The 26,797-nt window shown below is 46.1% G+C and overlaps 1 protein-coding gene across 1 annotated transcript in view; it reads right to left on the bottom strand.

Annotated features, from left to right (window-relative positions):
* TAB1 (TGF-beta activated kinase 1 (MAP3K7) binding protein 1) overlaps window positions 1-26,797 on the bottom strand; it is a 340,288-nt gene that overhangs the window by 291,251 nt on the left and 22,240 nt on the right. The window contains exon 2 of the mRNA XM_082266654.1: window positions 15,210-15,340. Coding sequence (XP_082122780.1) covers window positions 15,210-15,340 — 131 coding nt within the window. The remainder of the gene's footprint in view (window positions 1-15,209; window positions 15,341-26,797) is intronic.

The raw sequence follows: 26,797 nt of genomic DNA, 5'->3' as shown, positions 1-26,797 counted from the left end.
GGATTATTTGGTTCCTCAAACACCTATCCACTGGGTAACAAACAATTGGGTCCGCCTGCAGCGATCCATCCATCCCACCATCTGTCACTTACACTCCAAGGCAGCAATACCGGTAGGTTTGAATATGGCTACGTTTTTTTGTCCTTCCCATTATAGTGTATGATATACATTTATATGTTTATGAGACCGTCGGGGGAGCTATATGCTTCCATGCATGATCAATAGGCACATGAAGGATTATTAACCCAGCATATATATCTGCTCATTATTCTACTATTTCCGATATATTATCCAGGTTACATACTCACCGTGTTTTTTTGGGGCTATTCGTTGGGCCGTCCATGGCCGCCCGGGGGAATTGGTGTGTCCTTGACACATTCCTCTTCTTTCCTATCCATAGTCCGGCAGCCTTTTAAGGTGGGATTATCCGCACTGATTATTTTTGGCTTCTGTGTTTGTATGATATATAAAATTATACTGTTATGTATAATGTTTTTGAATATTTCTCAAATAGAATCTATTGTCAATGTCTTGTTATGTCATGTATGATTTGTAGTAAGATCGCTCTGTAACTAATGTTTGTTCCATTATTCAACAGTCTTCCTCTTGAAACATCTATGTGCACCCCTATACCCCTGAAGAAGCGGTTCACACTGCGAAACATGTAGGGTGGTGGGTTATGGTCTGCCTAGGGAATTTCTACTGACACCGGTATTATCTGGCCCAGTGTTACTTCCCATAGGTTCTAATACCAGTGTATGAGGATTATGCACTTATTGTGATGTTTTTATTATTCAACATTGTATCTATGTACAGATCAATTGTTCCCTTGTCCTTTTTGTAAATTCTCTTTCTCTTTTCCAATTTTTTTTTTTTTTTGGAGATACATATAATAAACAAAGTTTTTATACAATTTTTGTACTTATTGGTCTCAGACGGTACCTATAAAGTCCCGACCCATTGCCCCACATTCTGTTCTACATTGTTATCATAGGGATGTGGTACCCTTAACTTGTTCCTTAAACTATACGAATGAGCCATCCTCTTTGACATTCTGGTTTGGTGACTCAGAGACACTCTCAGGTCCAAGGAGGTAGTCTATCCCACCTGGCGAGGATCTCCGCTTGGAGAGATCGTGTGTGAAACTGTGCAAATGGTATCGCCTCGAAGGCTGACACCATCAATCCCAGGGACCGCATACAGGTCCGGAGTGACGAGGATTTGTTGTCCCTGAGGGACCTGACCTTGCTCTGCAGGGTCCGGAGCTTGTCCTCTGGCAAGAACACCTTTGCTTGAGCAGAGTCCAGAACAATTCCCAGATACGGGAGACGAACCGAAGGCGACAAGGTTGACTTCTGAATGATGATTGTCCAACCGACCTCCTGAAGCGTCTGGACCGTAGTGGACAGATCGCGCAACAGGCTCTGACTGGCACTCGATCTTAACAGGAGATGGTCCAAATATCCCAAGACCGCAACAGGCCCAGAACAGGCGCCAAGACTTTGGTAAAGACCCTTGGAGCCGAAGCGAGACCGAAAGGTAACGCCACAAACTGGTAATGAATCGGAGGTACCTCTGATGACCCTCGAAAATGGGGATGTGCAGATACGCATCCTTCAGGTCTATAGAGGCCACGAACTCCCCCGGAGTCAGGGTGGCCACCACCGAGCGAAGTGATTCCATGCGGAATTTGCGAACGCGCATGAAGCGGTTCAGCGCTTTCAAGTCCAGAATCGGACGCACTTTGCCCTCCTTTCTGGGCACAGTGAACAGATTCGAATAAAAACCCAGAAACCTGTCCCGATGAGGCACCAGGATGACAACCCCCTGGACGATGAGATCCTGCACCGCCTGATGCAGGTCCTGCAACCGCCCTGGGGTCAAATGAAGATTTGAGGGAAAGAATCTGTTCGCCGGCCGTGAAAGAAATTCTATCTTGTACCCTGACCGAATGATTTCCTGAACCCATCTGTCCGTGATTCGGAGCAGCCAAGGTTGGAGGAAACCGCGCAAACGTCCCCCGACCCCTGAAACGGGTGAGGGCGTCCCTTCAGGCAGAGGCGGACTAAGCCGCCGTCCCAGCCTGGCCGGATTTTTGTTTGCTGAACCAGGGCTTTTTTCTGGCCACCTGGTCCCTTGAAGGGTTTTCCCGTTGTTCTGTGCCTTGAAGGCACGAAAGGACCCTTGATTAGGTTTAAAGCAGGGGGCCCGCTTATCGCGGAAAAATTTTCCCTTCGAGTTCTGGGGCAGCAAAGTGCTCTTGCCCCCAGTGACTCCCTTAACCAATTCATCCAAGGATTCCCCAAAAAGGCGAGACCCCGCATAGGGAATGTCAGCCACCGTCTTCCTGGATTTCTGGTCAGTCGACCAGCTCTTTAACCAGATTAAGCGACAGTTAATCACTGCGACACTGGACAGGCGTACTGCCAAAGGGGCCTCATTTAGAGCCGCATCGCACAAATACATGACCCCTCGATAAATCTGATCCACCATCTCCACTGTAGTGGGAGGGGCAGAGTCAGCCACGAGGGTGCGTTTGAGCACCTTGGTCCAATCCGCCACAGCCTGAGCCACCAGATTCAAAAAACTGAATTTTTGTAAAATCTTACCGTAAAATTACTTTCTACGAGTCCTCCAACAGTTGCCGCCCCTCAAAAGTCATCACTATTGGGTATTGACTTCCGCTCCACAGGAGTAGCTAGGCATAAGACTTCAGTTCAGTTTTCTCTTACGTCCTCCGACAGTCGCCGCCCCTCATAAGTCATCACTATTGGGATGTCCCAAAGCAGTGTAGACATGAGGGGTGGGAGACGCAACCGTATAAAAGGCAACGCAGTACCCACATCAGAGAAAGGAACCTTACACGTACAGTAAGAGAACCTTCTGGGCAACAGAAAAGGCTCAACAGGAGCAACAACCCAGGAAAACAAATTACCCAGGGAATAAACAACCCAACAGCCAGGGACCCACAAAAAACAAGGGTCCCCTATGGCACTGCCGCACTGAGAACTTTGCGGCCAAAGGAGGCATCAGCTGATGCCAGAACATCCACCTTATAGAATTTGGAAAAGGTGTGCACCGACGACCAAGTCGCAGCCTTGCACACCTGGGCCACCGAGGCCTGATGCCGGTAGGCCCAGGACGTACTCAATGATCTGATAGAGTGCGCCTTAACAGGGAAGGGTGGAACCCGTTCCTTCAAAGCATAGGCCTGGACAATCGTCTATATAAAAAAATTCACTCGCGCCACTAGTATATTTGTTCCAAATGTTTCAAATTATCAAATATTGGTAAGCAGCAAGTTAAATAACCATGAATTAATTATGCAAGTGAATAAAATATGTAACTGCGCTAACCTCTAATATGTGGGGGGTGTAGTAGCCCCACTATATATTATACTCCCAATATGTGCTGGTTCTGTGAATGCTCACATCCATATAATACTGATAAAGTGCAAATAGTGTTTGAAGTAATGTTCAGAAATAATTGTTTGCATAAAGTGTTCCAAAAAATTATATATGCATTGTGACTGGCTAATATCATATAATATATGTTACAAGTATTAGAGCATTACTAGATAAATATCCACAGTTTATACATGGACCATAACAGTATAGCTTGCAACAGTCCTCTATGATTCACCAATATTCTTTATCTCATGATGAGGGAGAAGAGAAAAGTGCCGTAGTGCAAGAAAGTCTTTTCAATCAATATCGTGCTGCGGTGCCGATAGTATGACCATTCACAGATCACCTTGAGTACAGTGTGGTAAGAAGACTCACTTACCAGATGTTGTAGATTCCTGGTGGCGTACGCCAACAAGGAATCAATTTGCGCTTTGTCTTAGGTGTCCCAGTTCCTCTGTGTAGCGGGGGTCCACTGGATATGGCTTGTAATCCACGATGTTGAAGGAGACTCCTCCTTATGGCTCAGGATAAAAAAGCAAAAAGCTCCTCATCGTGTAGTGTTAAAAAACTCCTTTATTTTTTAAAAACGTTTAAAAACACTCAAGGTTTCCATAAAAGGCACTCCAAAACAAAAATAAGGCCAAGGTGCACTCTTGTGTTTAAAAGTATCACTCCAAGACGTGAATAAACTCAACTATATACAATCTGTATGGAGAATAAGCCGCTCCTGCCCTTCATAAGACACCTCCCAGCCTCGCAGCTAAGGTTTTACAGCGTCTATAGGTGGTTTCACCGTACCCGGAAGTGGGATCTCAGCGTGCGGTTCACAGCGAGGCAGCGTGCGTACCAAATTGACGCGTTTCGTCAGAGATATGACGTCTTCGGAAGTGGTACGTGCGCTGCGTGAGTCGGAATTAAATAGGAAGTGCGGAGGTCATATCCGCTATAGGATCCTCCCCCTTATTTACAAGTTTTTTTTTCCACCGGATGCATCTCACGATGTCCAATGTCTCATTGTCATCTTATTCGAATATCATTAAATTGTCAAAAGTATTCCAAATATTACAGTACACTTTTAGATTATATACCACAGAATTGTGTTCTTCTATCTAAGGGTTAACAAAATGCATCCCTTAGACATTGGACATCGCGAGATGCATCCGGCGACTCAATGAAACCCTCAGATCCAAGGACTGAGGAAGCCTGTCCCACCTGGCCAAGATCTCTTTTTGGAGAGACCGAGTGTGAAACTGAGCAAATGGTATCGCCTCGAAGGCTGATACCATCAACCCCAGGCACTGCATACAGGTCCTGAGCGATGAGGACTGGTTGCCCCTGAGGGACCTGACCTAGTTTTGAAGGGTCCGGAGCTTGTCCTCCGGCAGAAAAACCTTCACTTGAGCAGAGTCCAGAACCATCCCCAGATAGGGAAGACGAATCGAAGGAGACAAAGTCGACTTCTGAACATTGATGGTCCAACCAAACTCCTGTAGCGCCTGTACCGTAGCCGACAGATCGCACGTCAGGCTCTGACTGGCACTCGATCTCAGAAGATCGTCTAGATATCCCAAGACCGCAATGCCCTGTGCCCTCAACAGGCCCAAAACAGGCGCCAGCACTTTGGTAAAGACCCTTGGAGCCGAAGCGAGACCGAAAGGTAACGCTACAAACTGATAATGGTCCTCCGCAATGGCGAACCGAAGGTACCTCTGATGACCCTCGAAAATGGGGATGTGCAGATACGCATCCTTCAGGTCGATAGAGGCCAGGAATTCCCCTGGACTCAGGGAGGCGAGCACCGAGCTGAGGGATTCCATGCGGAACTTCCGAACGCGCACGAAGCGGTTCAGAGCTTTCAAGTCCAGGATAGGAAGCACCTTGCCCTCCTTTCTGGGCACAGTGAACAGATTGGAGTAAAACCCCCGAAACCTGTCCCGATGAGGCACCGGGACAATAACCCCCTGGACCAATAGGTCCTGCACCGCTTGATGCAGGTCCCGTAAACGCCCTGGGGTCAAATGAAGATTTGAGGGAAAGAATCTGTCCGCCGGCCGTGAAAGGAATTCAATCTTGTATCCTGATCGAATGATCTCCTGAACCCACCTGTCTGGAATTCGGAGCAGCCAAGGTTGGAGGAAACCGCGCAAACGTCCCCCCACCCCTGAAACGGGTGAGGGCATCCCTTCAGGCAGAGGCGGGCTGAGCCGCCGTGCCGGCATGGCCGGGCTTTTGCTTAAACGCCCAGGGCTTCTTCTGGCCACCTTGGCCCTTGAAAGGTTTGCCCTTGAATTGTGACTTAAAGGCACGAAAAGGACCCCTGAGTGGGTCTAAAGGCGGGACCCCACTTGCCGCGAAAGGACTTGTTTTTCGGATTCTGGGGCAGCAGAGTGCTCTTGCCCCCAGTGACCCCTTTCACCAAAGTATCCAAGGCCTCGCCAAAAAGGCGAGACCCAGCATAAGGAAAGTCAGCCACTGTCTTCCGTGACGTCTGGTCAGCCGACCAGCTCTTCAGCCAGATCAGTCGACGGTTAAGCACCGCGACACTATATTATATATATATATATATATATATATATATATATATATATATATATATATATGTATATATATATATATATAACTGTTATGTGTTTGTGTTTTGTGCAAGTGGGAGGGAAATTCAAACGTTGCACAAAACACAAACACATAACATTTATATATATATATATATATTATATATATATATATATAAAAAAATGTTATGTGTTTGTGTTTTGTGCAACGTTTGAATTTCCCTCCCAGTTCCACTCCCATGCAGCATTGCTGCTGCAGGGAACAGAACCAGGAAGTCATCAGACCGATGGACGAGCGGCGGGGATCTGTGGGAGATCATCGCTGGATCGCTAGGAGAAGGTAAGGGACAGCGCTGCACGCTCTGCACATCTACCCCGAGCGTGACTTGGGGATACCGATCCTAGCATAAAAAATCCACCCCGAGTCACGCTCGGGGATACCGCTAAGGGGGTTAAGAGCGCCGTGGACCCCGCAGGGCACCGCTGTAAAGACTGAGACACAGACCCCCCGCAGGGACAAAAACTGACCAGGAAGATTGCACAAAGTAGGACAGGAAAAGAACAGCATGAAAGAACACAGTGTGTTACCAGCTCCTTCGGTCGGCTCTGAGAGAAAGAAGGAAGTGATGTCACTGCTGGAGGCTGAACTAGGCTGCAGGCCAAGGGAAAATGGATGCCTATTGAAAACTAATGGGAGGCTTCGGCAAGATGGCAGCCGACATGTGCTCTGAAACGATCGCATGCCACACGCAAGATGGCGCCGCAAGGCGCCAAAATCACTACATAGCATGCTGCATGAACGCCCATAATGAAGCCAGACATGCTGCCCACACTTAAAATGGCGGACCAGTGGTTTTTTAACCCCGCAGCGGTCACCGCATGTGTTTGCACCTCCAGCACCCTAAAGTGACCTTAGGAGAGGGACCCCCCAATCCCCCACACCCAAAATGCACAGGCATAGGGGACACCACAGACACACAGGACTGTCGACCCCAGACAGAGGCCCCACACAGAATGTACTTACCTGTACCCGATGGCGTGGGTTGCCTCATAACAAGCAGGAAACCGCCCACCCTCAGATGGCAGGGGAGTGCTGCCAGCCAGAAACGCAGGACACTAGTAGTGCACGGACGAACCTATGCTGTGTCCAGTGAGGTAGCCACCTCACATGGCTGCATCCCGGATGGACAGGGATGGGTCGTTTGCGAGGCCAGGGCGAACACATAGCCTGTGAAACGCTCGATGGCGGGCTGGGATTCCATCTGACCCTCTGTCCTGGAAAACCAGGACGGTCAGTCTGATTCTCGGCTCTGCAAACGGCGTCTTCATCCGAAGATCCAACTAACTAGCGCTGAAAAAATAAACAGCTAGCAATGTAAAGAAAAAATGACATTTTCAGAAAATAAATCATAAAAGAAAAAGAGGAAGGCTGAGACCGTAGCCTCAGCATAGGGAAGCCTATCCACTCCTAAGCTAGGCAGAAGACAAACTGAAATGGGATGGCTATTGCAGGGGGGTATTGGACTAGAAGGACAGCCCCCATGGGTGTGACTATGTAGATAAATTGTTCTTTTACAAGTCTTATGCCTAGAAACTCCTGTGGAGAGGAAGCAATACCCCATTAGTGAAGACAGTGTGAATGGGCGGCGACTGTCGGAGGACGTAAGAGAAAATATATATAAACACAGTGCATTGCGAAAGTATTCGGCCCCCTTGAACTTTGACCTTTTGCCACATTTCAGGCTTCAAAAATAAAGATATAAAACTGTAATTTTTTTGTGAAGAATCAACAAGTGGGACACAATCATGAAGTGGAACGAAATTTATTGGATATTTCAAACTTTTTTAACAAATAAAAAACTGAAAAATTGGGCGTGCAAAATTATTCAGCCCCCTTAAGTTAATACTTTGTAGCGCCACCTTTTGCTGCGATTACAGCTGTAAGTCGCTTGGGGTATGTCTCTATCAGTTTTGCACATCGAGAGACTGAAATTTTTGCCCATTCCTCATTGCAAAACAGCTCGAGCTCAGTGAGGTTGGATGGAGAGCGTTTGTGAACAGCAGTTTTCAGTTCTTTCCACAGATTCTCGATTGGATTCAGGTCTGGACTTTGACTTGGCCATTCTAACACCTAGATATGTTTATTTGTGAACAATTCCACTGTAGATTTTGCTTTATGTTTTGGATCATTGTCTTGTTGGAAGACAAATCTCCATCCCAGTCTCAGGTCTTTTGCAGACTCCATCAGGTTTTCTTCCAGAATGGTCCTGTATTTGGCTCCATCCATCTTCCCATCAATTTTAACCATCTTCCCTGTCCCTGCTGAAGAAAAGCCGGCCCAAACCATGATGCTACCACCACCATGTTTGACAGTGGGGATGGTATGTTCAGGGTGATGAGCTGTGTTGCTTTTACGCCAAACATAACGTTTTGCATTGTTGCCAAAAAGTTTGGTTTTGGTTTCATCTTACCAGAGCACCTTCTTCCACTTGTTTGGTGTGTCTCCCAGGTGGCTTGTGGCAAACTTTAAACAACACTTTTTATGGATATCTTTAACCTGCCTAACGGTATCCCCGAGCGTGACTCGGGGTGGATTTTCCATGCTGTTATCGGTATCCCCGAGTCACGCTCGGGGGGGATGTGCAGAGCGTGCAGCGGTGTCTCTTACCTTCTCCTGGCGATCCAGCAATGATCTCTCATTACTGTGACCGCCAGCCGAGATCCCCGCCGCTCGTCCGTCGGTCTGATGACTTCCCAGTTCCGTTCCCTGCAGCAGCAATGTTCCCAGAGTGCTTTATCAAGGAACCTCAGTGGGAAGTCTGCGGGAAGGAAAAAGTGTGACAGAAAACGCTGCACAACGAGAAGAGGTGACCGGACCCTGAGTAAGACTGGGGAGAGGGAAATGCCAAAATGCCTGAAGTCCAGTGTCAAGTACCCACAGTCAGTGATGGTCTGGGGTGCCATGTCAGCTGCTGGTGTTGGTCCACTGTGTTTTATCAAGGGCAGGGTCAATGCAGCTAGCTATCAGGAGATTTTGGAGCACTTCATGCTTCCATCTGCTAAAAAGCTTTATGGAGATGAAGATTTCATTTTTCAGCACGACCTGGCACCTGCTCACAGTGCTAAAACCACTGGTAAATGGTTTACTGACCATGGTATTACTGTGCTCAATTGGCCTGCCAACTCTCCTGACCTGAACCCCATAGAGAATCTGTGGGATGTTGTGAAGAGAAAGTTGAGAGACGCAAGACCCAACACTCTGGATGAGCTCAAGGCCGCTATCGAAGCATCCTGGGCCTCCATAACACCTCAGCAGTGCCACAGGCTGATTGCCTCCATGCCACGCCACATTGAAGCAGTCATTTCTGCAAAAGGATTCCCAACCAAGTATTGAGTGCATAACTGAACATAATTTTTTGAAGGTTGACTTTTTTTGTATTAAAAACACTTTTCTTTTATTGGTCGGATGAAATATGCTAATTTTTGGAGATAGGAATTTTGGGTTTTCATGAGCTGTATGCCAAAATCATCAATATTAAAACAATAAAAGGCTTGCACTACTTCAGTTGTGTGTAATGAATCGCAAATATATGAAAGTCTAATGTTTATCAGTACATTACAGAAAATAATGAACTTTATCACAATATGCTAATTTTTTGAGAGGGATATATATATATAGATATATATATATATATATATATATATATATATATATATATATATATATATATATATATACACATATACACATATACATACACACAAATTGTACCGCTTTTGGTACAGAATTCCTGACATAATCATACCACCAGGGAGGTTAAGAAATGGCTTTCTTCTTGCCACTCTTCCATAAAGGCCAGATTTGTGCAGTATACGACTGATTGTTGTCCTATGGACAGATTCTCCCACCTCAGCTGTAGATCTCTGCAGTTCATCCAGAGTGATCATGGGCCTCTTGGCTGCATCTCTGATCAGTCTTCTCCTTGTATGAGCTGAAAGTTTAGTTTAGAGGGACGGCCAGGTCTTCATAGATTTGCACTGGTCTGATACTCCTTCCATTTCAATATTATCGCTTGCACAGTGCTCCTTGGGATGTTTAAAGCTTGGGAAATCTTTTTGTATCCAAATCCGGATTTAAAACTTCTCCACAACAGTATCTCGGACCTGCCTGGTGTGTTCCTTGTTCTTCATGATGCTCTCTGCGCTTTAAACGGACCTCTGAGACTATCACAGTGCAGGTGCATTTATACGGAGACTTGATTACACACAGGTGGATTCTATTTATCATCATTAGTCATTTAGGTCAACATTGGATCATTCAGAGATCCTCACTGAACTTCTGAAGAGAGTTTGCTGCACTGAAAGTAAAGGGGCTGAATAATTTTACACGCCCAATTTTTCAGTTTTTTAATTTGTTTAAGTTTGAAATATCCAATAAATTTCATTCCACTTCATGATTGTGTAGCACTTGTTGTTGATTCTTCACAAAAAATTAACAGTTTTATATCTTTATGTTTGAAGCCTGAAATGCGGCAAAAGGTCGAAAAGTTCAAGGGGGCCGAATACTTTCACAAGGCACTGTATATACACATACACACACACACACACACACACACACACACACATATACATAGGGAAGGAGGTAGATCACTGTGTGTGTCTCAGATCATTCACTTTGGTCATTGTCTGAAGAGGATGGAAGACACCCCGGTCCCCTATGATGTTGCATCACTACAACAATATAATTCTATATAATTTTTCCTATGTAACCACATTACAGTAAGTCAATTAACATATGCGGTCTTTCTGCTTTTTCTGTTGCCTCTGTCTGAGGCTCAGTAGGGGGTTGGAGGAATTGCCTGGACCTACAGGTATTATTCTGAGGGGTTGGTTCTCACCCCCACTTTTATTATACTTCTTTCACTTCTGTATGTTTTTTTTCACCCTTTTTTTACTATCATGTTTTGGCACTTGGTCAATGGGTTGGGGACTTTTTCCTTTTTGTTGTTTCACCTTTCTTTTCACCTTATTTATCATTTTTGGTACACCGGTGTTTATTTTACTAGTTATCATTTCACCTTGTTCATTCTCTGGGACCCACTGAACATATTTTTGAGACTTACTACCAATATTTTATTACGTTCTATATCCTAATACACACCTTTCTATTAGTATTGTTTGGTCTATATGTGTTTACCCACTTCACGTACTGCATCTGATGTCCCGGGTCGCCCCGTGGCTGCTTTCCCCTTTGGTTGGACCTGGACGGTTTATTCCTGCCTCAGCCCCAGGATGGATATCTGTCTTGGTGCCTCCACTTCCCCTCTCAGATGTTGGGCCCACTCTTTGAGCCCACATGTAAGCAGTAAGGCTACTCATTTGACATCCTCCCTTTTATTGGTGGAGTACTATACATTACATCCCCTTTCTACAGGGAGTGCAGAATTATTAGGCAAATTAGTATTTTTGAGGATTCATTTTTTTATTGAACAACAACCATGTTCTCAATGAACCCAAAAAACTCATTAATATCAAAGCCGACTATTTTTGGAAGTAGTTTTTAGTTTGTTTTTAGTTTTAGCTATTTTAGGGGGATATCTGTGTGTGCAGGTGACTATTACTGTGCATAATTATTAGGCAACTTAACAAAAATCAAATATACAGTATACCCATTTCAATTATTTTTTTTACCAGTGAAACCAATACAACATCTCAACATTCACAAATATACATTTCTGACATTCAAAAACAAAACAAAAACAAATCAGTGACCAATATAGCCACCTTTCTTTGCAAGGACACTCAAAAGCCTGCCATCCATGGATTCTGTCAGTGTTTTGATCTGTTCACCATCAACATTGCGTGCAGCAGCAACCACAGCCTCCCAGACACTGTTCAGAGAGGTGTACTGTTTTCCCTCCTTGTAAATCTCACATTTTATGATGGACCACAGGTTCTCAATGGGGTTCAGATCAGGTGAACAAGGAGGCCATTTCATTAGCTTTTCTTCTTTTATACCCTTTCTTGTCAGCCACGCTGTGGAGTACTTGGACGCGTGTGATGGAGCATTGTCCTGCATGAAAATCATGTTTTTCTTGAAGGATGCAGACTTCTTCCTGTACCACTGCTTGAAGAAGGTGTCTTCCAGAAACTGGCAGTAGGACTGGGAGTTGAGCTAGACTCCATCCTCAACCCGAAAAGGCCCCACAAGCTCATCTTTGATGATACCAGCCCAAACCAGTACTCCACCTCCACCTTGCTGGCGTCTGAGTCGGACTGGAGCTCTCTGCCCTTTACCAATCCAGCCACGGGCCCATCCATCTGGCCCATCAAGACTCACTCTCATTTCATCAGTCCATAAAACCTTTGAAAAATCAGTCTTGAGATATTTCTTGGACCAGTCTTGACGTTTCAGCTTGTGTGTCTTGTTCAGTGGTGGTCGTCTTTCAGCCTTTCTTACCTTGGCCATGTCTCCGAGTATTGCACACCTTGTGCTTTTGGGCACTCCAGTGATGTTGCAGCTCTGAAATATGGCCAAACTGGTGGCAAGTGGCATCTTGGCAGCTGCACGCTTGACTTTTCTCAGTTCATGGGCTGTTATTTTGCACCTTGGTTTTTCCACACGTTTCTTGCGACCCTGTTGACTATTTTGAATGAAATGCTTGATTGTTCGATGATCACGCTTCAGAAGCTTTGCAATTTTAAGAGTGCTGCATCCCTCTGCAAGATATCTCACTATTTTTTACTTTTCTGAGCCTGTCAAGTCCTTCTTTTGACCCATTTTGCCCAAGGAAAGGAAGTTGCCTAATAATTATGCACACCTGATATAGGGTGTCGATGTCATTAGACCACACCCCTTCTCATTACAGAGATGCACATCACCTAATATGCTTAATTGGTAGTAGGCTTTCGAGCCTATACAGCTTGGAGTAAGACAACATGCATAAAGAGGATGATGTGGTCAAAATACTAATTTGCCTAATAATTCTGCACTCCCTGTACATCTCAAACTTACATCAGAATTTTTTTACTCATTTATAGACACCTTGTTGCATAAAACTCCTGATGAGTGGACCTTACTAGGAACCACAAAACGCATAGTGCTCCAGAAATGCCAAGATATATCTGTTCATTTACAGACCAACTGTGTATTTTACTACGGAATTTTATGAACATTATTATACATGTGGTGTTTTTATTATATATGGATTTCCCTATGTTAATTTTTACAATACATAATTGTTTATTTTGGAATTTTTAAAAAATCATTATTTGTACTTAAGTTGTATCTATCCAGTGACCTACCTCATTTAAAGTCCCATGACCATTGCCTTGTTATTTTTATAAGTATTCCAGATTAATAGTCTTTAGATGTGGTGGAGGATTGGTTTTCTTTTTCAAGTTTTTTCCTTTTATTTTATTCAGTATCCTGTCAGTAACACTTCCTGTCCTACGATGTCAATAGCTGCAGTGTATCTATGGAAAAGTAGTATTGTCACCATAGACTGATCACTTTTGATTTACACTATACAACATCTTCCTCACACTAAAGCTTTCAGTGCAGCAATGGCAGTACGCACCAGTTAGAAGCTCGCCGGACTGCTGGTAGGATTAACTACATGTACATGTTGCATACATGTACTGGATATGTTTTTTGCCCTGACATACAATTAACTTAGGCAGCTTTCTAAACATAAGATAACATTTCTCATGCTGATCAATGGGATTCCTCTTTATATTATTCAAAATAAATAAACTAAAAATAACACTCATCATAAGCAATGTCTTTCTTTTGCCAGTTTCCTAACACTAAATCATATTTCATGCATACAATACATCAATTGTAGTGGTCAGAAGTGGCTTGTGATCATGAAACCAGGGAAGGCCGAAAAAAAAAAAGCCACAATTCGTTGTTCCGTCTGAGTGCTTTTCACAGTTAATGAGTATTTTTGAGTATCTACAAGGTAATTTCCTCATTTAGTTTTGTTTTACTTCAAATTTGGGATAGACCGATTAATCTGCAAGGTCGATATATCGGGGGGCCGATATGCACTTTCCCCGATATATCGGTATCGGCCCCGGAATTGGCCGATATTTTTGTGACATCATTCTGCCTTCTTAGGCCGCCTCGCTCGCCTTGGACAGCCTCGCCTGGAGTCGGGACTAGTCTCGCAGGAGTGTATCACAGCCATACACCCACCCACAGCCCCCAGGTGCCAGCCAGCCACCCACATCCACAGGCCCTGTACCAGCCAGCCAGCCACAGGCACTGTACCAGCGAGCCGCCAGCCAGCCACCCACAGGCACTGTACCAGCCAGCCACCCACAGCCCCTGTGCCAGCCAACCACCCACCCACCACAGGGTGCCAGCCAGCCACCCACCACAGGATGCCAGCCACCCACAGGCCCTGTACCAACCAGCCACAGGCACTGTACCAGCCAGCCGCCCACAGGCACTGTACCAGCCAGCCACCCACAGCTCCTGTGCCAGCCAGCCAGCCACCCACCCACCACAGGGTGCCAGCCAGCCACTCACCAAAGGGTGCCAGCCAGCCACCCACAGACAGGGTGCCAGCCACCCACCACAGGGTGCCAGTCATCCAGCCACCCACAGACAGGGTGCCAGCCACCCACAGACAGGGTGCCAGCCACCCAACACAGGGTGCCAGTCATGCAGCCACCCACAGACAGGGTGCCAGCCACCAACAGACAGGGTGCCAGCCACCCACAGACAGGGTGCCATACAGCCAGCCACCCACAGGCCCTGTACCAGCCAGCCACAGGCACCCTACCAGCAAGCCACCCACAGGCCCTGTACCAGCCAGCCACCCACCACAGGGTGCCAGACAGCCAGACACCCACAGGCCCTGTACCAGCCAGCCACAGGCACTGTACTAGCCAGCTTCCCTCAGGCCCTGTACTAGCCTGTGCCAGCCACCCACCCACCACAGGGTGCTAGCAAGCCAGCCATTAAGCATTAAACAAAAATTAACATATTTTTTCATCTGGTAGCAGCATATCACAGACCAGCGCACTTTACTCTTCATATCAAAAATTAACATGTTCAGTACCAGATTTGTGTCAAAAATTGTTTTTATTTTTTATTTTTCAAAACTTTAAATATACAAAATATCGGCCCATACCGATACGTTGTGACCAAAATATCGGTATCGGCCCTGAAAACACCATATCGGTCTATCCCTACTTCAAATGTTACTTTCTATTGACTGTAAATCAACAAATAGTCAACCTGAACTTCAGCCAGTTGTCTTCACAGGGATGTTCCTTTCCCGGGTCCTCAGGGTTATAGGTCCGGTTTGTAGCTGATCCAATTCCAGAGAGGTGGCAGAGTGGCAGGTCATCTGTCCAGCTCATGGAATCCTGTGGAAACAAGCCAGAGAATACTGAGAACACAACTGGCAGTCAGCTAAAAGAGGTTCATAGGAGAGGTTATTATTTTAACACTTGTCTACTGATTAGCAATGTATAAAAATGTGTCCGTATGGGTAATGCACATTATGGTTCATATCCTGCCAAAGAATTTGCTTTTTTTTTTTTTTTTTTTTTAGAAAGAATATGGAGGGTTCAACTCTGTCAGGTTTTATTAGTGTCTGTGATCCCACTTGGCAGGATTTCCTCTCTGTCCAGATGACACCAGAAGAAATAATGGAAGATAACGATTATCACCAAGACAGAAAGAGACAGCAGGAAAAACCTGACAGAGGTTCTAACCTCTTCTTATTGTAATAAAGAGTTTTTATGCCATCTCTGTCTCCACCGGAGAAATGTCCCATCACCTTTTCCCACCCCTATGACACTCATACGTCACTAGAAGACAAGTAAGAAGTCTAGACAATAACAATCTGACAGGTGATCTAACTAGATCTACTCCATCAAAAAACAAAATTGGATTTTTGTCTTACCACAAAAAATCCTTTTCTCTGATGTTCATTGACGAACGCAGTCTCTGATCTTCATATCAGTAGGGTTATACTGCCCCCTACAGTAGGACACTAGTGAGAAAAAAGTTCTGGCTACGCCTATGGACAGTCCCAGGGGGTATACCCTCTTTCCCTGCTATAGGATGTCAGTTTTGTATCAAAGCAGTGTAAGAGAAAATAATACCAACCCAACTCAAATAGAGAGGCGGGTACTGTGTCCGTCAATGAACATCAGAGAAAAGGTTTTTAGGGTAAGACAAAATCCAATTTTCTCTATTGTTCATTGACGGACGAATTCTCTGATCTTCATATCAGTAGGGACGTCCCAAAGCAGTGCCATAAAAGTGAGGGGTGGGAACAGCAGAAAAATAAATTCCCCAAGGCTAAACCATAGCCAACCAGGCAACATAGGACTCATCAGAACAAGATGAGACCCACCTGAACAAACATAAAACACCCTCAAGGAAGACTAAAACACCCTTAAATGGCGGCCTGCAAAACTTTGCGGCCAAAAGAGGCATCTGCAGATGCCAGCACATCCATCTTGTAAAACTTTGTGAAAGTGTGAACAGACAACCAGGTAGCCACCTTGCAAACCTGAAGCACAGATGCCTGATGGCGAAAAGTCCAGGAAGCACTAGGCGCCCGAGTAGAATGCGCCTTAAAAGGGAAAGGTGGAACCTGACCCTTAATCAAATAAGCCAGCACAACTGCCTGTCTGATCCACCTGGAAATTCAGTCACAGCAGACGCAGGCAGTCCTTTCCTTGGGCCATCCGTGAGTACAAAGAGCGAATCTGATTTTCAAAAAGACTCAGTTGCCAAGTACACCCTGAGTGCCTGAACCACATCCAAAGTATGTAGTGCAATTTCTTAAGATCTTTAGGTTTAGGACACAAAAGAGGGTAACACGATGTCCTCATTTAAGTGGAAACCACCTTCGGAAGGAAGGACTGATCCGGACGAAGTACCACTTTATCCCTGTGAGCTACCAGATAGGGAGAACGACAGAACGCCGCCAGTTCCGACACCCTGCGCGCAAAAGGAATAGCCACCAAGAAAGCCACCTTCTGGGATAAGGTAAGCAAAAGAATCTACCGAATACTTTCAAAAGGAGGTTTCTGGAGAATCAGCAGCACCAAATTAAGGTCCCAAGGTGGCAACAGAGGTCGTACCGGAGGTGCCAAGTGTCGCACCCCCTGGATAAAGCTACGCACCAGGGAATGGGCGGCTAGTGGCTATTGGAAGAAAATTGCCAAGGCCGAAACCTGACCCTTGACAGTACTCAAGGCCAACTTTTGATCAACTCCCCGTTGAAGGAAGTCGCTTTCCTCGCTTTAAGCAGAGTAGGAATCACTGAAGCAGACAACCCCCTGTCCTTTAGTACCTGGCTTTCAACAGCCAAGCCAGCGAGTGTAAAGCAGGATGGAAGATTGGCCCTTGAGACAGTAGATCCTCCCTGAGAGGAAGTCTCCAAGGAGCGTCTGCGACTAGCCTGACCAGATGTGCGTACCAGGCTCGGCGAGGCCAGTCTGGAGCCACAAGAATGACCCGAATCCCTTCCGCCTCGATACTGCGAAGAAGTCTTGGCAGCAACTTCAGAGGAGGAAAGGCATATATCAGCTGATACTGACCCCACTGGGCCACCAGAGCGTCCGTGGATTCTGCCAGAGGGTCCCGGGAGCGGGCCACAAACCTTTGCACTTTTCTGTTGAACAGACCTACATCTGGAGTGCCCTAACGAAGAAGGCACAAATGCTGGAACACTTCCAGGTGGAGAAGAGAAAGTAAATATACTCCAAATAAATGGTATGTATATCCCTCGCGCCTAAGATCTTCCAAGGGGTGGGTGAAAAGGGTAAAGGGGAGGATTGCAGCTGCTATAAGGAATAATTAGTAGGTATGTAGGAATAAGACCCCAGGGGGGATGGGGCCAATTATAGCGCTTGCTGGGGTTGGACCAGAGATCTATTTATTAATTTTACCCTAGTCACTAAATTAACTTTTATCTGGACTATTACTATTTGCACATTTGCAACTGCACTTGAAGCATCATTAATGTTCTTTATTTATTTGAATATTATTTATGTAATTTATTTGCACATTTGCACTTGAAGTACTATTAATGTCTTTTTATTGTGACAGTATTTATTTGATCATATTTTATGCTATTTATGCCATTTGACTGCCATCCATCCATTCACGTTAATATTTATATGTTATTTCTTCACACCATTTATCTTATTTATTAGCACCTAGCACTTTATTGTTAAGCCTACTTTCCTTCAACCTGGGACACTGTTAGGCCACTGTCCAGGTGGAGAGACCATTCCCCTTGATCCAAAGTCTGTCGACTGAGGAAAGCCGCCTGCCAATTTTCCACTCCTGGAATGTGAACAGCGGAGAGAGCTGGAACAAAGCGTTCTGCCCATCGGAGGATGCCGGCCACTTCCAAGGCTGCAAGAACACTTTTGGTGCCCCCTTGATGATTTACATAAGCCACGGCCGTGGCATTGTCCGATTGAATACGCACTGGACAACCTTGAAGGTACTAGATCCAGTGGACTAGGCAAAGCCTGAGCGCTCTCTACTTCAGTACATTTATCGGTAACCTGGATTCTTCCGGGGACCAGACTCCTTGAGCAGAGAACCTGCCGAGAACCCTTCCCCACTCGGACAAACTGGCATCCGTGGTGACAATTGTCCAATATATAGGGAGGAAGGATTTTCCTTGTTTGAGCGCCGAGGACCGAAGCCACCATATCAGGGACTCCCTGGTCACCTGGCTCAGCTGGATCTGATTGTCCAGGGAATTTGGATTCTTGTTCCATTTGAGAAGGATTTCCTTCTGGAGGATTCTCGTGGGGAATTGAGCGAAGGGGACCGCCTCGAAGGACGACACCATCAATCCCAGAACTCTCATGCAGGTGTGAAGGGACAACCATTTGCTAGACAGCAACAGCTGAATCGCAGTCTGGAGTTTTTGGAGCTTTCCCAGAGGAAGAAAAACACCCTGGCTGAGGACGAGTCCAAAGTCAGGCCCAGATAGTCCAGTCTCATGGAAGGGACCAGGGATGACTTCTAAAGTTTCAGAATCCACCCGAACTCCAGAGTTCTCATGGTGATCTCCAAATTTTTCACCAGCACCTTGGGAGACTCCGCCCAGAGAAACAAATCTTCCAGGTAACCCAGGACCAATATCCCCCGCTGTCGCAACAGCGCCAGGACCGGAGTCAACACCTTAGTGAAGACCCAAGTAGCAGAGGCGAGACCAAAGGGTAACGCCACAAACTGATAATGATCCTCTCCCACGGCAAAGCGCAGAAACCGTTGATGTCCTGCACATATTGGGATGTGAAAGTAGGCATCTTTGATGTCTATGGAGGCAAGGAAATCCCCCTGATGTAGGGAAGCCACCACGTGCAAATGGATTCCATCTTGAATTTTTGAACTCACACAAAACAATTCAGTGCCTTCAGGTCCAGGATTGGACGCACCTTGCCTTACTTCCTGGGGACCGTAAACAGGTTTGAATAAAAGCCGTGAAAACGCTCCTCACACAGAACTATTGCCCTCTGTAGTTCTAGGTCCTGTACCACCCCAAAGAGCCTGTAGGCGATCCGGGGACAGTCTCACATTGGAAGAAAAGAACCTTACCGGTGGGACGGATCGAAACTCAATTTTGTACCCGGACCATATGACCTCATGAACCCATTGGTCTTGTATCCGGGATAGCCACAGGTCCGGGAACCGGCAAATACGTCCCCCCACCCAAGATACGGGTGGGGGCGCACCTTCAGGCCGAAGGGGCCTTGTTCTCAGGTCTAGAGAAACTCGATTTTTGTTTGCTAGACCAAGGTTGCTTGGAACCACCTGAGCGGACCTTGAAGGACTTTGCCTTAAAGACTGACCCCGAGGGACGAAAAAACTTCTTATGTGCTGAAAAGGAGGGGCCCCGTCTGCGACGCGGGTCTTTACCCTTGTTAGCCTGTGGGAGAAAGGTACTCTTACCCACTGTGAGACCTTTGATAATGTCATCCAGGGTAGCCCCAAACAGGCGATCTCCTTGAAAAGGCAGATCAGTCAAGGCCTTCTTTGAGGTCTGATCCGCAGACCAGCACTTTAGCCAAAGTATATGCCGGAGGACCACTCCCGAAACCGACAGTCGACCCAAAATGGGAGCAACATCAAGCGCGGCATCGCCAACAAATTGCAGCCCCTGCACCAACTGGTCCAACAGCTACGCAAAGGCAGAGGGAAGTAGTTTCCCCTCCAGGTCACGGCGAAGCAACTTAGCCCATGCAGTCAAGATTTGCGAGACAAGGGCAACCGTAAACACCGGTCTTAGTGCAGACCCCGCCAAGGAGTACATATTGTGAGCCACAGACTCCGCCTTTCTATCCGCCGGATCCCTAAAGGACGGGGAATCGCCAACTGGGATCATGGTAGCTTTATTCGAACTTGAGATAGGAGGGTCCACCAAAGGTGGCACAGTCCACTTCTTTATAAGGGACTCCTCAAAGTTGTAGCATCTAGCAATCCGCTTAGGCACCCCAGGGAAACACTTTGGGCGGTCCCATTATTTTTTGAGCATATTGTCAAAATACGCAAGAAATGGAAAAACCTTTGCCGCTCTGGATAGCTTGTGAGTGCCAAAAGTAACCTGCGCCTCATTCGCAGTCGCAGCTGCATCCTCCATTTTTAGGGTCCCACACACACATGCAACCAGTGCATCCACCAGCGCCTTTTCTTGCGTGGTGGCGGAGGTAGAGATGTCCTCCTCACTATCAGAGGTGACAGAGCATGAGGTAGTAGACCCGGCAGTGAGACCGGCGTCTGCGGCAGCTGAATTCGATTCAGAATCTGACATATTAGATGAGGCAGGGGTAGGCAGAGGGCATTTTTTGGCACCTCGCCCTTTAAAGGCCACCTCCACCATTCTTTTTTCTAACGTCCCACCGCGCTACAGTGCCCCCAAGAGGTCAAGCAGAGTGCACTGAAGACCCCCAGCAGAGAGAGAGAGAGAGAGAGACCCCTCAGACTCACCACCCTTCACTAAAGATGCTCCAGGAAGGGCCAGAACATCTGCACAGCAGGTGTCTGTAGCGATCTCGATACTCAGAGAAAGATCATCTGAGTGCCAGCAGCACTAGGGTATAGGTACGGGCTCCACCACCAGAAAAAATGCCTCTAGGAACTCCTAGAACATGGGCACTAGTGATTCTCAATAGAAATCCACCGCAAAATGGCCGTCGGGTGTACCAATATGGCCACCAAATCTTGCAGAGCACATAGGCTACAAAAAAATGGCAGCCCATGACGGCCTGCGGAGCTACTGAGGGCCCTCGAGGGGACCCCCCAGCCTCCTGGACTGAATCAACAGGAAATGGGGCCCTGGGAGTGACAGGTAAACCCCCCAACATGATTGTTCGTCCGTCGCCGGCAGCGCACCCGCCCCCACCGTTGGCCTGAAGCTCGGTCCCAGCCCCCGGGAGTAGTTATCAGTGTTAATTTCGTTGACTTAAATCGACTAAAACGTTTTAGTCGACTAAATTAACACAATTTTAGTCGACTAAAATACGACTAAAACTAAAACAATTCAGATGACTAAAATACGACTAAAACTAAAATGGCATTTTAGTCAAAAGACTATAACTAAAACTAAATTGAAATTTGCTGCCAAAATTAACACTGGTGCATGCTCAAAGCTTAATACCATAAATAATAACATATTACATTTTTCACTCCAGAACCAGCAGTAGTATATAATGAGTTTGGAAATTGTAGAGAAATGCTTAAATAATGCATTACAAATTACAATTGAACTACACCCATTCGATTATAGATGACTAAAATGTACTGGAGTTTTAGTCGACTAAAATGTACTGGAGTTTTAGTCGACTAAAATGTACTGGAGTTTTAGTCGACTAAATACGACTAAAACTAAAACACTTGCAGAAGACTAAAATGGGACTAAAACTAAAATGCCATTTTAGTCCTAAGAATAAGACTAAAACTAAATTGAAATTTGCTGCCAAAATTAACACTGGTAGTTATAAACGTCCCATAGCCCTAGTAGTGAGTGGGGGGGGGGGGACTGGTAGGTGAGGGGGATGCGTGACAAGACAGAGGGGAACCCGGGGTTGTGAGGGTCCGCCTGTCCTAGGGAGGGGTCCGGGTCCACCCCAAAATCCACCAGGGGGAGAGGGAAGAACATTTACTCACCATACCAGGAACAGACAGGAGCCATCTCCTGACAGAACCTCTGTCCGCCAAAGTGGGGGGGCTGTTGGCAAAAAGGGCCGCTGCGACTCGGGCCTAGACCCAGTTGTATGCGACCTGGCGAGACATTTAACTTGCGGGGCCAGTCCCTGTCCAGCGGGACTATGTTGCGGCCAACTTAGCGCGGAGCTGGGGTCTGCGTGCACTCGCTGGCCGGCTGGGGTGACCAATGGATCTATATATCCAGCCCGTCGCCCAGATCCAGCTTAGTTGCTTGTAGATCTCACAGGAAAAAAAATCTGGAGAAAAAGCCATCTCTGATGCATTCATGCATCAGGAGATCATGGTCATACTAAAGTTAAAGTTGTTATAACCCCTTACATATACCCAGTGAAGTGATTGTCCTAAGGTGATAGAGTGATGAAACAAATCCTCCTAATAGGTTGTACCTGTTTATCTGCAGAACACTCTTCTTTACAGTCTCCTAAGGCCTCATGCACACTGGCCCCTTCTGAACGGTTTTCCTCCTGGCAGGAGAAAAGATGCGTTTTTGCATCTTGGGTGTGCATTTGTTTCAGTGGTCAGAATATGAATTTATTCTAACCACTGAAATCAATGAATGCTCAAGCACCTAATGTGTCTAGCGTTAGAGCGTGTTTAGAGGAGATTAAAAAATGCTCAAACTCCTGTAAATGCCTATATGTGCATGCACATAGGGTAACATGGGGGGGGGGGCGTTTAGATACATAAGAAAAAAAAAAAAAAACCTCAAACACATGTTAACCACTTACCTCATACTGACCTATATTTACGTCGGCAGACATTGGGGGGGTATACCGGGATGATGCCTCTAGCTAGAGGCATCATCCCTGTACCGTGGTTTACAGCCAACGGTCGGCTTTCCGTCCGTAATGACCGATGCGGCTCGGGAGCCGCTCGATCGTTACCTGGGTGAGGGGGAGGGGACGCCCCCCCCCTCCCGCCGCCTTCCGTGACTTTGCTCGGGGCTCCCATCCCACCGGGAGCCCCAAGCACCCAGCCGGCACGTCTGCCGGCTGGATGGAGTCCCGATCAATGCCGGAAACGGCTTTGATCGGGTCTCCGATGACGTAACACGGAGGCGGCGTCCATAACGTCACTTCCAGGTTACTGTGCTGCAAAAGGCGGCAAATTTAAAAAACGGCTGTATGCAAAAACGCAGTTTTTGGCGTTTCGCATACATGGAAGAGTAGTGGAGGGGTCTAGGGTCTAGGACCCTCGATCCCGCCATAAAGAGTACCTGTCACTGCATATTGCTGTCAAAAGGGATGTTTACATTGCTTGTGACAGCAATAAAAGTGATCAGATTTTTTTTTTAAAAACCTGTAATAAAGTTAAAAAAAATAAATAAATAAATAGGAAAAAAATAATAATTTAGCCGCTCCCGTCACCGTTGGCTCGCGCACAAAAAAAAAACGTATACGGAAGTCGAGCCGCGAATGAAATCGCTGTTCAAATAACACATGCGAGGTATCGCCGCGATCGCCAGAGCGCGGGCGGGCAATAATTTAAAAAAAAGAGGTACACTCTAACTCTAAACTGGTAACCGTTAAATAAATTTAAAGCGTCGCCTATTGAGATCTCTATTGACCATAGTTTGTCGCCATCCCACGGGGGAGGGGGCGCAATTTTAAACCGTAACATGTTGGGTAGCTATTTACTCGGCGTGACATCATCTTTAACAATATACAAAAAAAATGGGCTAACTTTACTGTTTAGCATTTTTTAAATGCAGTAAAATGTGATTTTTCAAATTTTTTCCAAAAAATTGCGTTTTAAAGACCACTGCGCAAATGTTGCGTGACAAAAAATATTGCAATGAACAACATTTTATTCTCCAGAGTCTTTGGTAAAAAAATATATATAATGTTTGGGGGTTCTAAGTAGTTTTCTAGGAAAAAATACTGGTTTTAACTTGAAAACAAAAAAAGTGTCCGAAATAGGGCTGGGGCTTAAGTGGTTAATTTTGGCGTTTTTGAGCTGCAGTGTGCATGACCCCTACAAACATATAGGGGTCAAGGGTGTCCAGAACAAACTAGGAAAAGAAGACAAAAAGAAAAGGGGCGCACTGACCTAGTGCATCACCACTAAAACCATTTATTAAAATATTAAAAAGTATACAATATACTCACAAGGCAGGTGTGATAGTACACACATCAACATTGTACATAAAATCTCCAAGGTAGCCAAGGTCCCACACGAAGCTGAATAGCATGAAGTGTGCCGTATGGGGCTGCTATGGCTGGGCTGATGCGTTTCAGGGGCGAGCCCCCTTCCTCAGAGCCAGAAAAGTTGCTGCTGGGTCACACTCCAGAAAGGCCAGGGATTAAATGGGAGCTGGCCCCACCCCTTCCTGTTCCATCCCAACCCAGAGGGTGTGGGGGGGAAAAAAGGGGGTGGAAAAAAAAAGGGGGGGGGGGAGGAAACATGGACGGGGGTATGGGTAAAAAATCCCACCTGGGCCAGACCCCCACCTTTCCGAGGCTGAGCCAGACTGTGTCATCAGCAGTATGAAAACGCAGCTAATGAAACACTTAATTTAGAACACAGAGGGGAAAATAAGAATAGGAAACCAAATGTGACAGTTACTATTTACACATTACAGATTAAGTATCAGTAACATTAGTACATGTAGCTTCATATAGAAATTGCAAAAAATACATTCCTATACCTTCCATACAACGGCACATATGATGTTATCAGTACCTGAATCCACTGACCTTAAATGCTAAAAAATGTGTACATTATCCATACAGTACAAGATGGTCGATGGGGCGCTATAGGTCCGTCAGAATGGTCTGTATAAATGTGCTTATATACATGTGGCCTGTTTGTATATAGTGCCTGAGTCTACTACGAGGGGCATAGGTGATATAGTGGGCTTACCGATGATGTTTCTTTACTGTATGGCGGTGCCGTCCCTTTGGAACGCACGCCAACCCGCACCCGGAAGTGCGGGTGGGTGCGTTCCATCACGTCCTACATCACTTCTGCTCCTCCACTACGGGCCCCTGCACGGTCCCACAAGCGTCAGACCGCTGACGCTGCGAGCCAGTAAGGAGAACGGCACTCCCCGGACACGCCCACCTCCCCAAACAAAGGCTGCAAGAGTGTGCTTGTGACTACACGGCCGGATAAATGCTTAGGAGACAGGATCCATATGGCATACATGGTCCATAGAGGGACACAGGAATATGGGCAAAAGATGAAACAATAAAAAATATATATACAGTGATACCTCGGTTCACGAACGCTTCTGTTCACAAACAGGAGCCATGGCCATTTTAATGCTATTTCCAGGCTGTCACATGGTCGTGACTTCCTGTAGGAAGATCGTGGAGAGAAGAAGAGACACAGAAAGAAGTACTGTGAGTACTGTGAAGACACTTTTTGCTTTTTAGTGTGCTTTTTAGCACATCCAGTACTGTACTACTGTACTGTACAATACTCTACAGTACTTGTGTACAATACTGTACTTATTGTATTGTATTTCACAGCCTCCCATCTGCCTTCCTCCATGCCAGAAGTCATCTCAAGCAAGGTTAGTGTTCTCTCTTTATACATTAATATACTGTACTAATGTGTATTGTAATTTGTTTCATATTTTTGTGCTTCAAAAACCCCCCAAAAAAAGGTCAGAACGGATTAACCGGATTTACATTGAACCCTATGGGAAATGTGCCTCGGTTCACAACCAAAACGGTTCGCGACCAGAGTCAGTTCACGAATTAAGTTCGTGAACCGAGGTATCACTGTATATATACACAATGATAATAATAAATAATACATCCCACAAATAAAGGGGGGGGGATATAAATGGGGCCTACATGACCAACCTATGTGCACATACACATTGGTGCAGAGCTCATGGTGGCTATGGGAAGAGTGTCTCTATACGAACAAATATAGTGAGAAATGATGGGATATGCAACTGTCCCATATGGTTTCCTATTCCTATTTTCCCCTCTGTGTTCTAAATTAAGTGTTTCACTAGCTGCGTTTTCATACTGTTGATGACACAGTCTGGCTCAGCCTCGGAAGGTGGGGGTCTGGCCCAGGTGGGATATTTTTTTACCCATCCCCCCGTCCATGTTTCCTTCCTCCCCCCCCCTTTTTTTTTCCACCCCTCTTGTTTCCCCCCACACCCTCTGGGTTGGGTGGGGCCAGCTCCCATTTAATCCCTAGCCTTTCCGGAGTGTGACCCAGCAGCAACTTTTCTGGCTCTGAGGAAGGGGGCTCGCCCCTGAAACGCGTCAGCCCAGCCATAGCAGCCCCATACGGCCCACTGCATGCTATTCAGCTTTGTGTGGGACCTTGGCTACCTTGGAGATTTTATGTACAATGTTGATGTGTGTACTATCACACCTGCCTTGTGAGTATATTGTATACTTTTTAATATTTTAATAAATGGTTTTAGTGGTGATGCACTAGGTCGGTGCGGCCCTTTTCTTTTGTCTTCTTTTCATAGAAAAAGCATACAGAGTTGTCACCTGTGTACAGAAGGGGAGCGGGCCATCAATAAATCATATAGAAAACAGAGATTAGAGATGAACCACACTTTGTGCTTTGAATTTAGTCTACTACCCACTATAATGGGATGTGCTGTGCCGTGTTGATTTTTCACTTCAGAGGTTTAC

Source organism: Pelophylax lessonae, assembly GCF_965119305.1.
Source record: "Pelophylax lessonae genome assembly, chromosome: 8".
NCBI lineage: Eukaryota > Metazoa > Chordata > Amphibia > Anura > Ranidae > Pelophylax > Pelophylax lessonae.
This window is presented reverse-complemented; position numbering and strand designations above follow the sequence as displayed.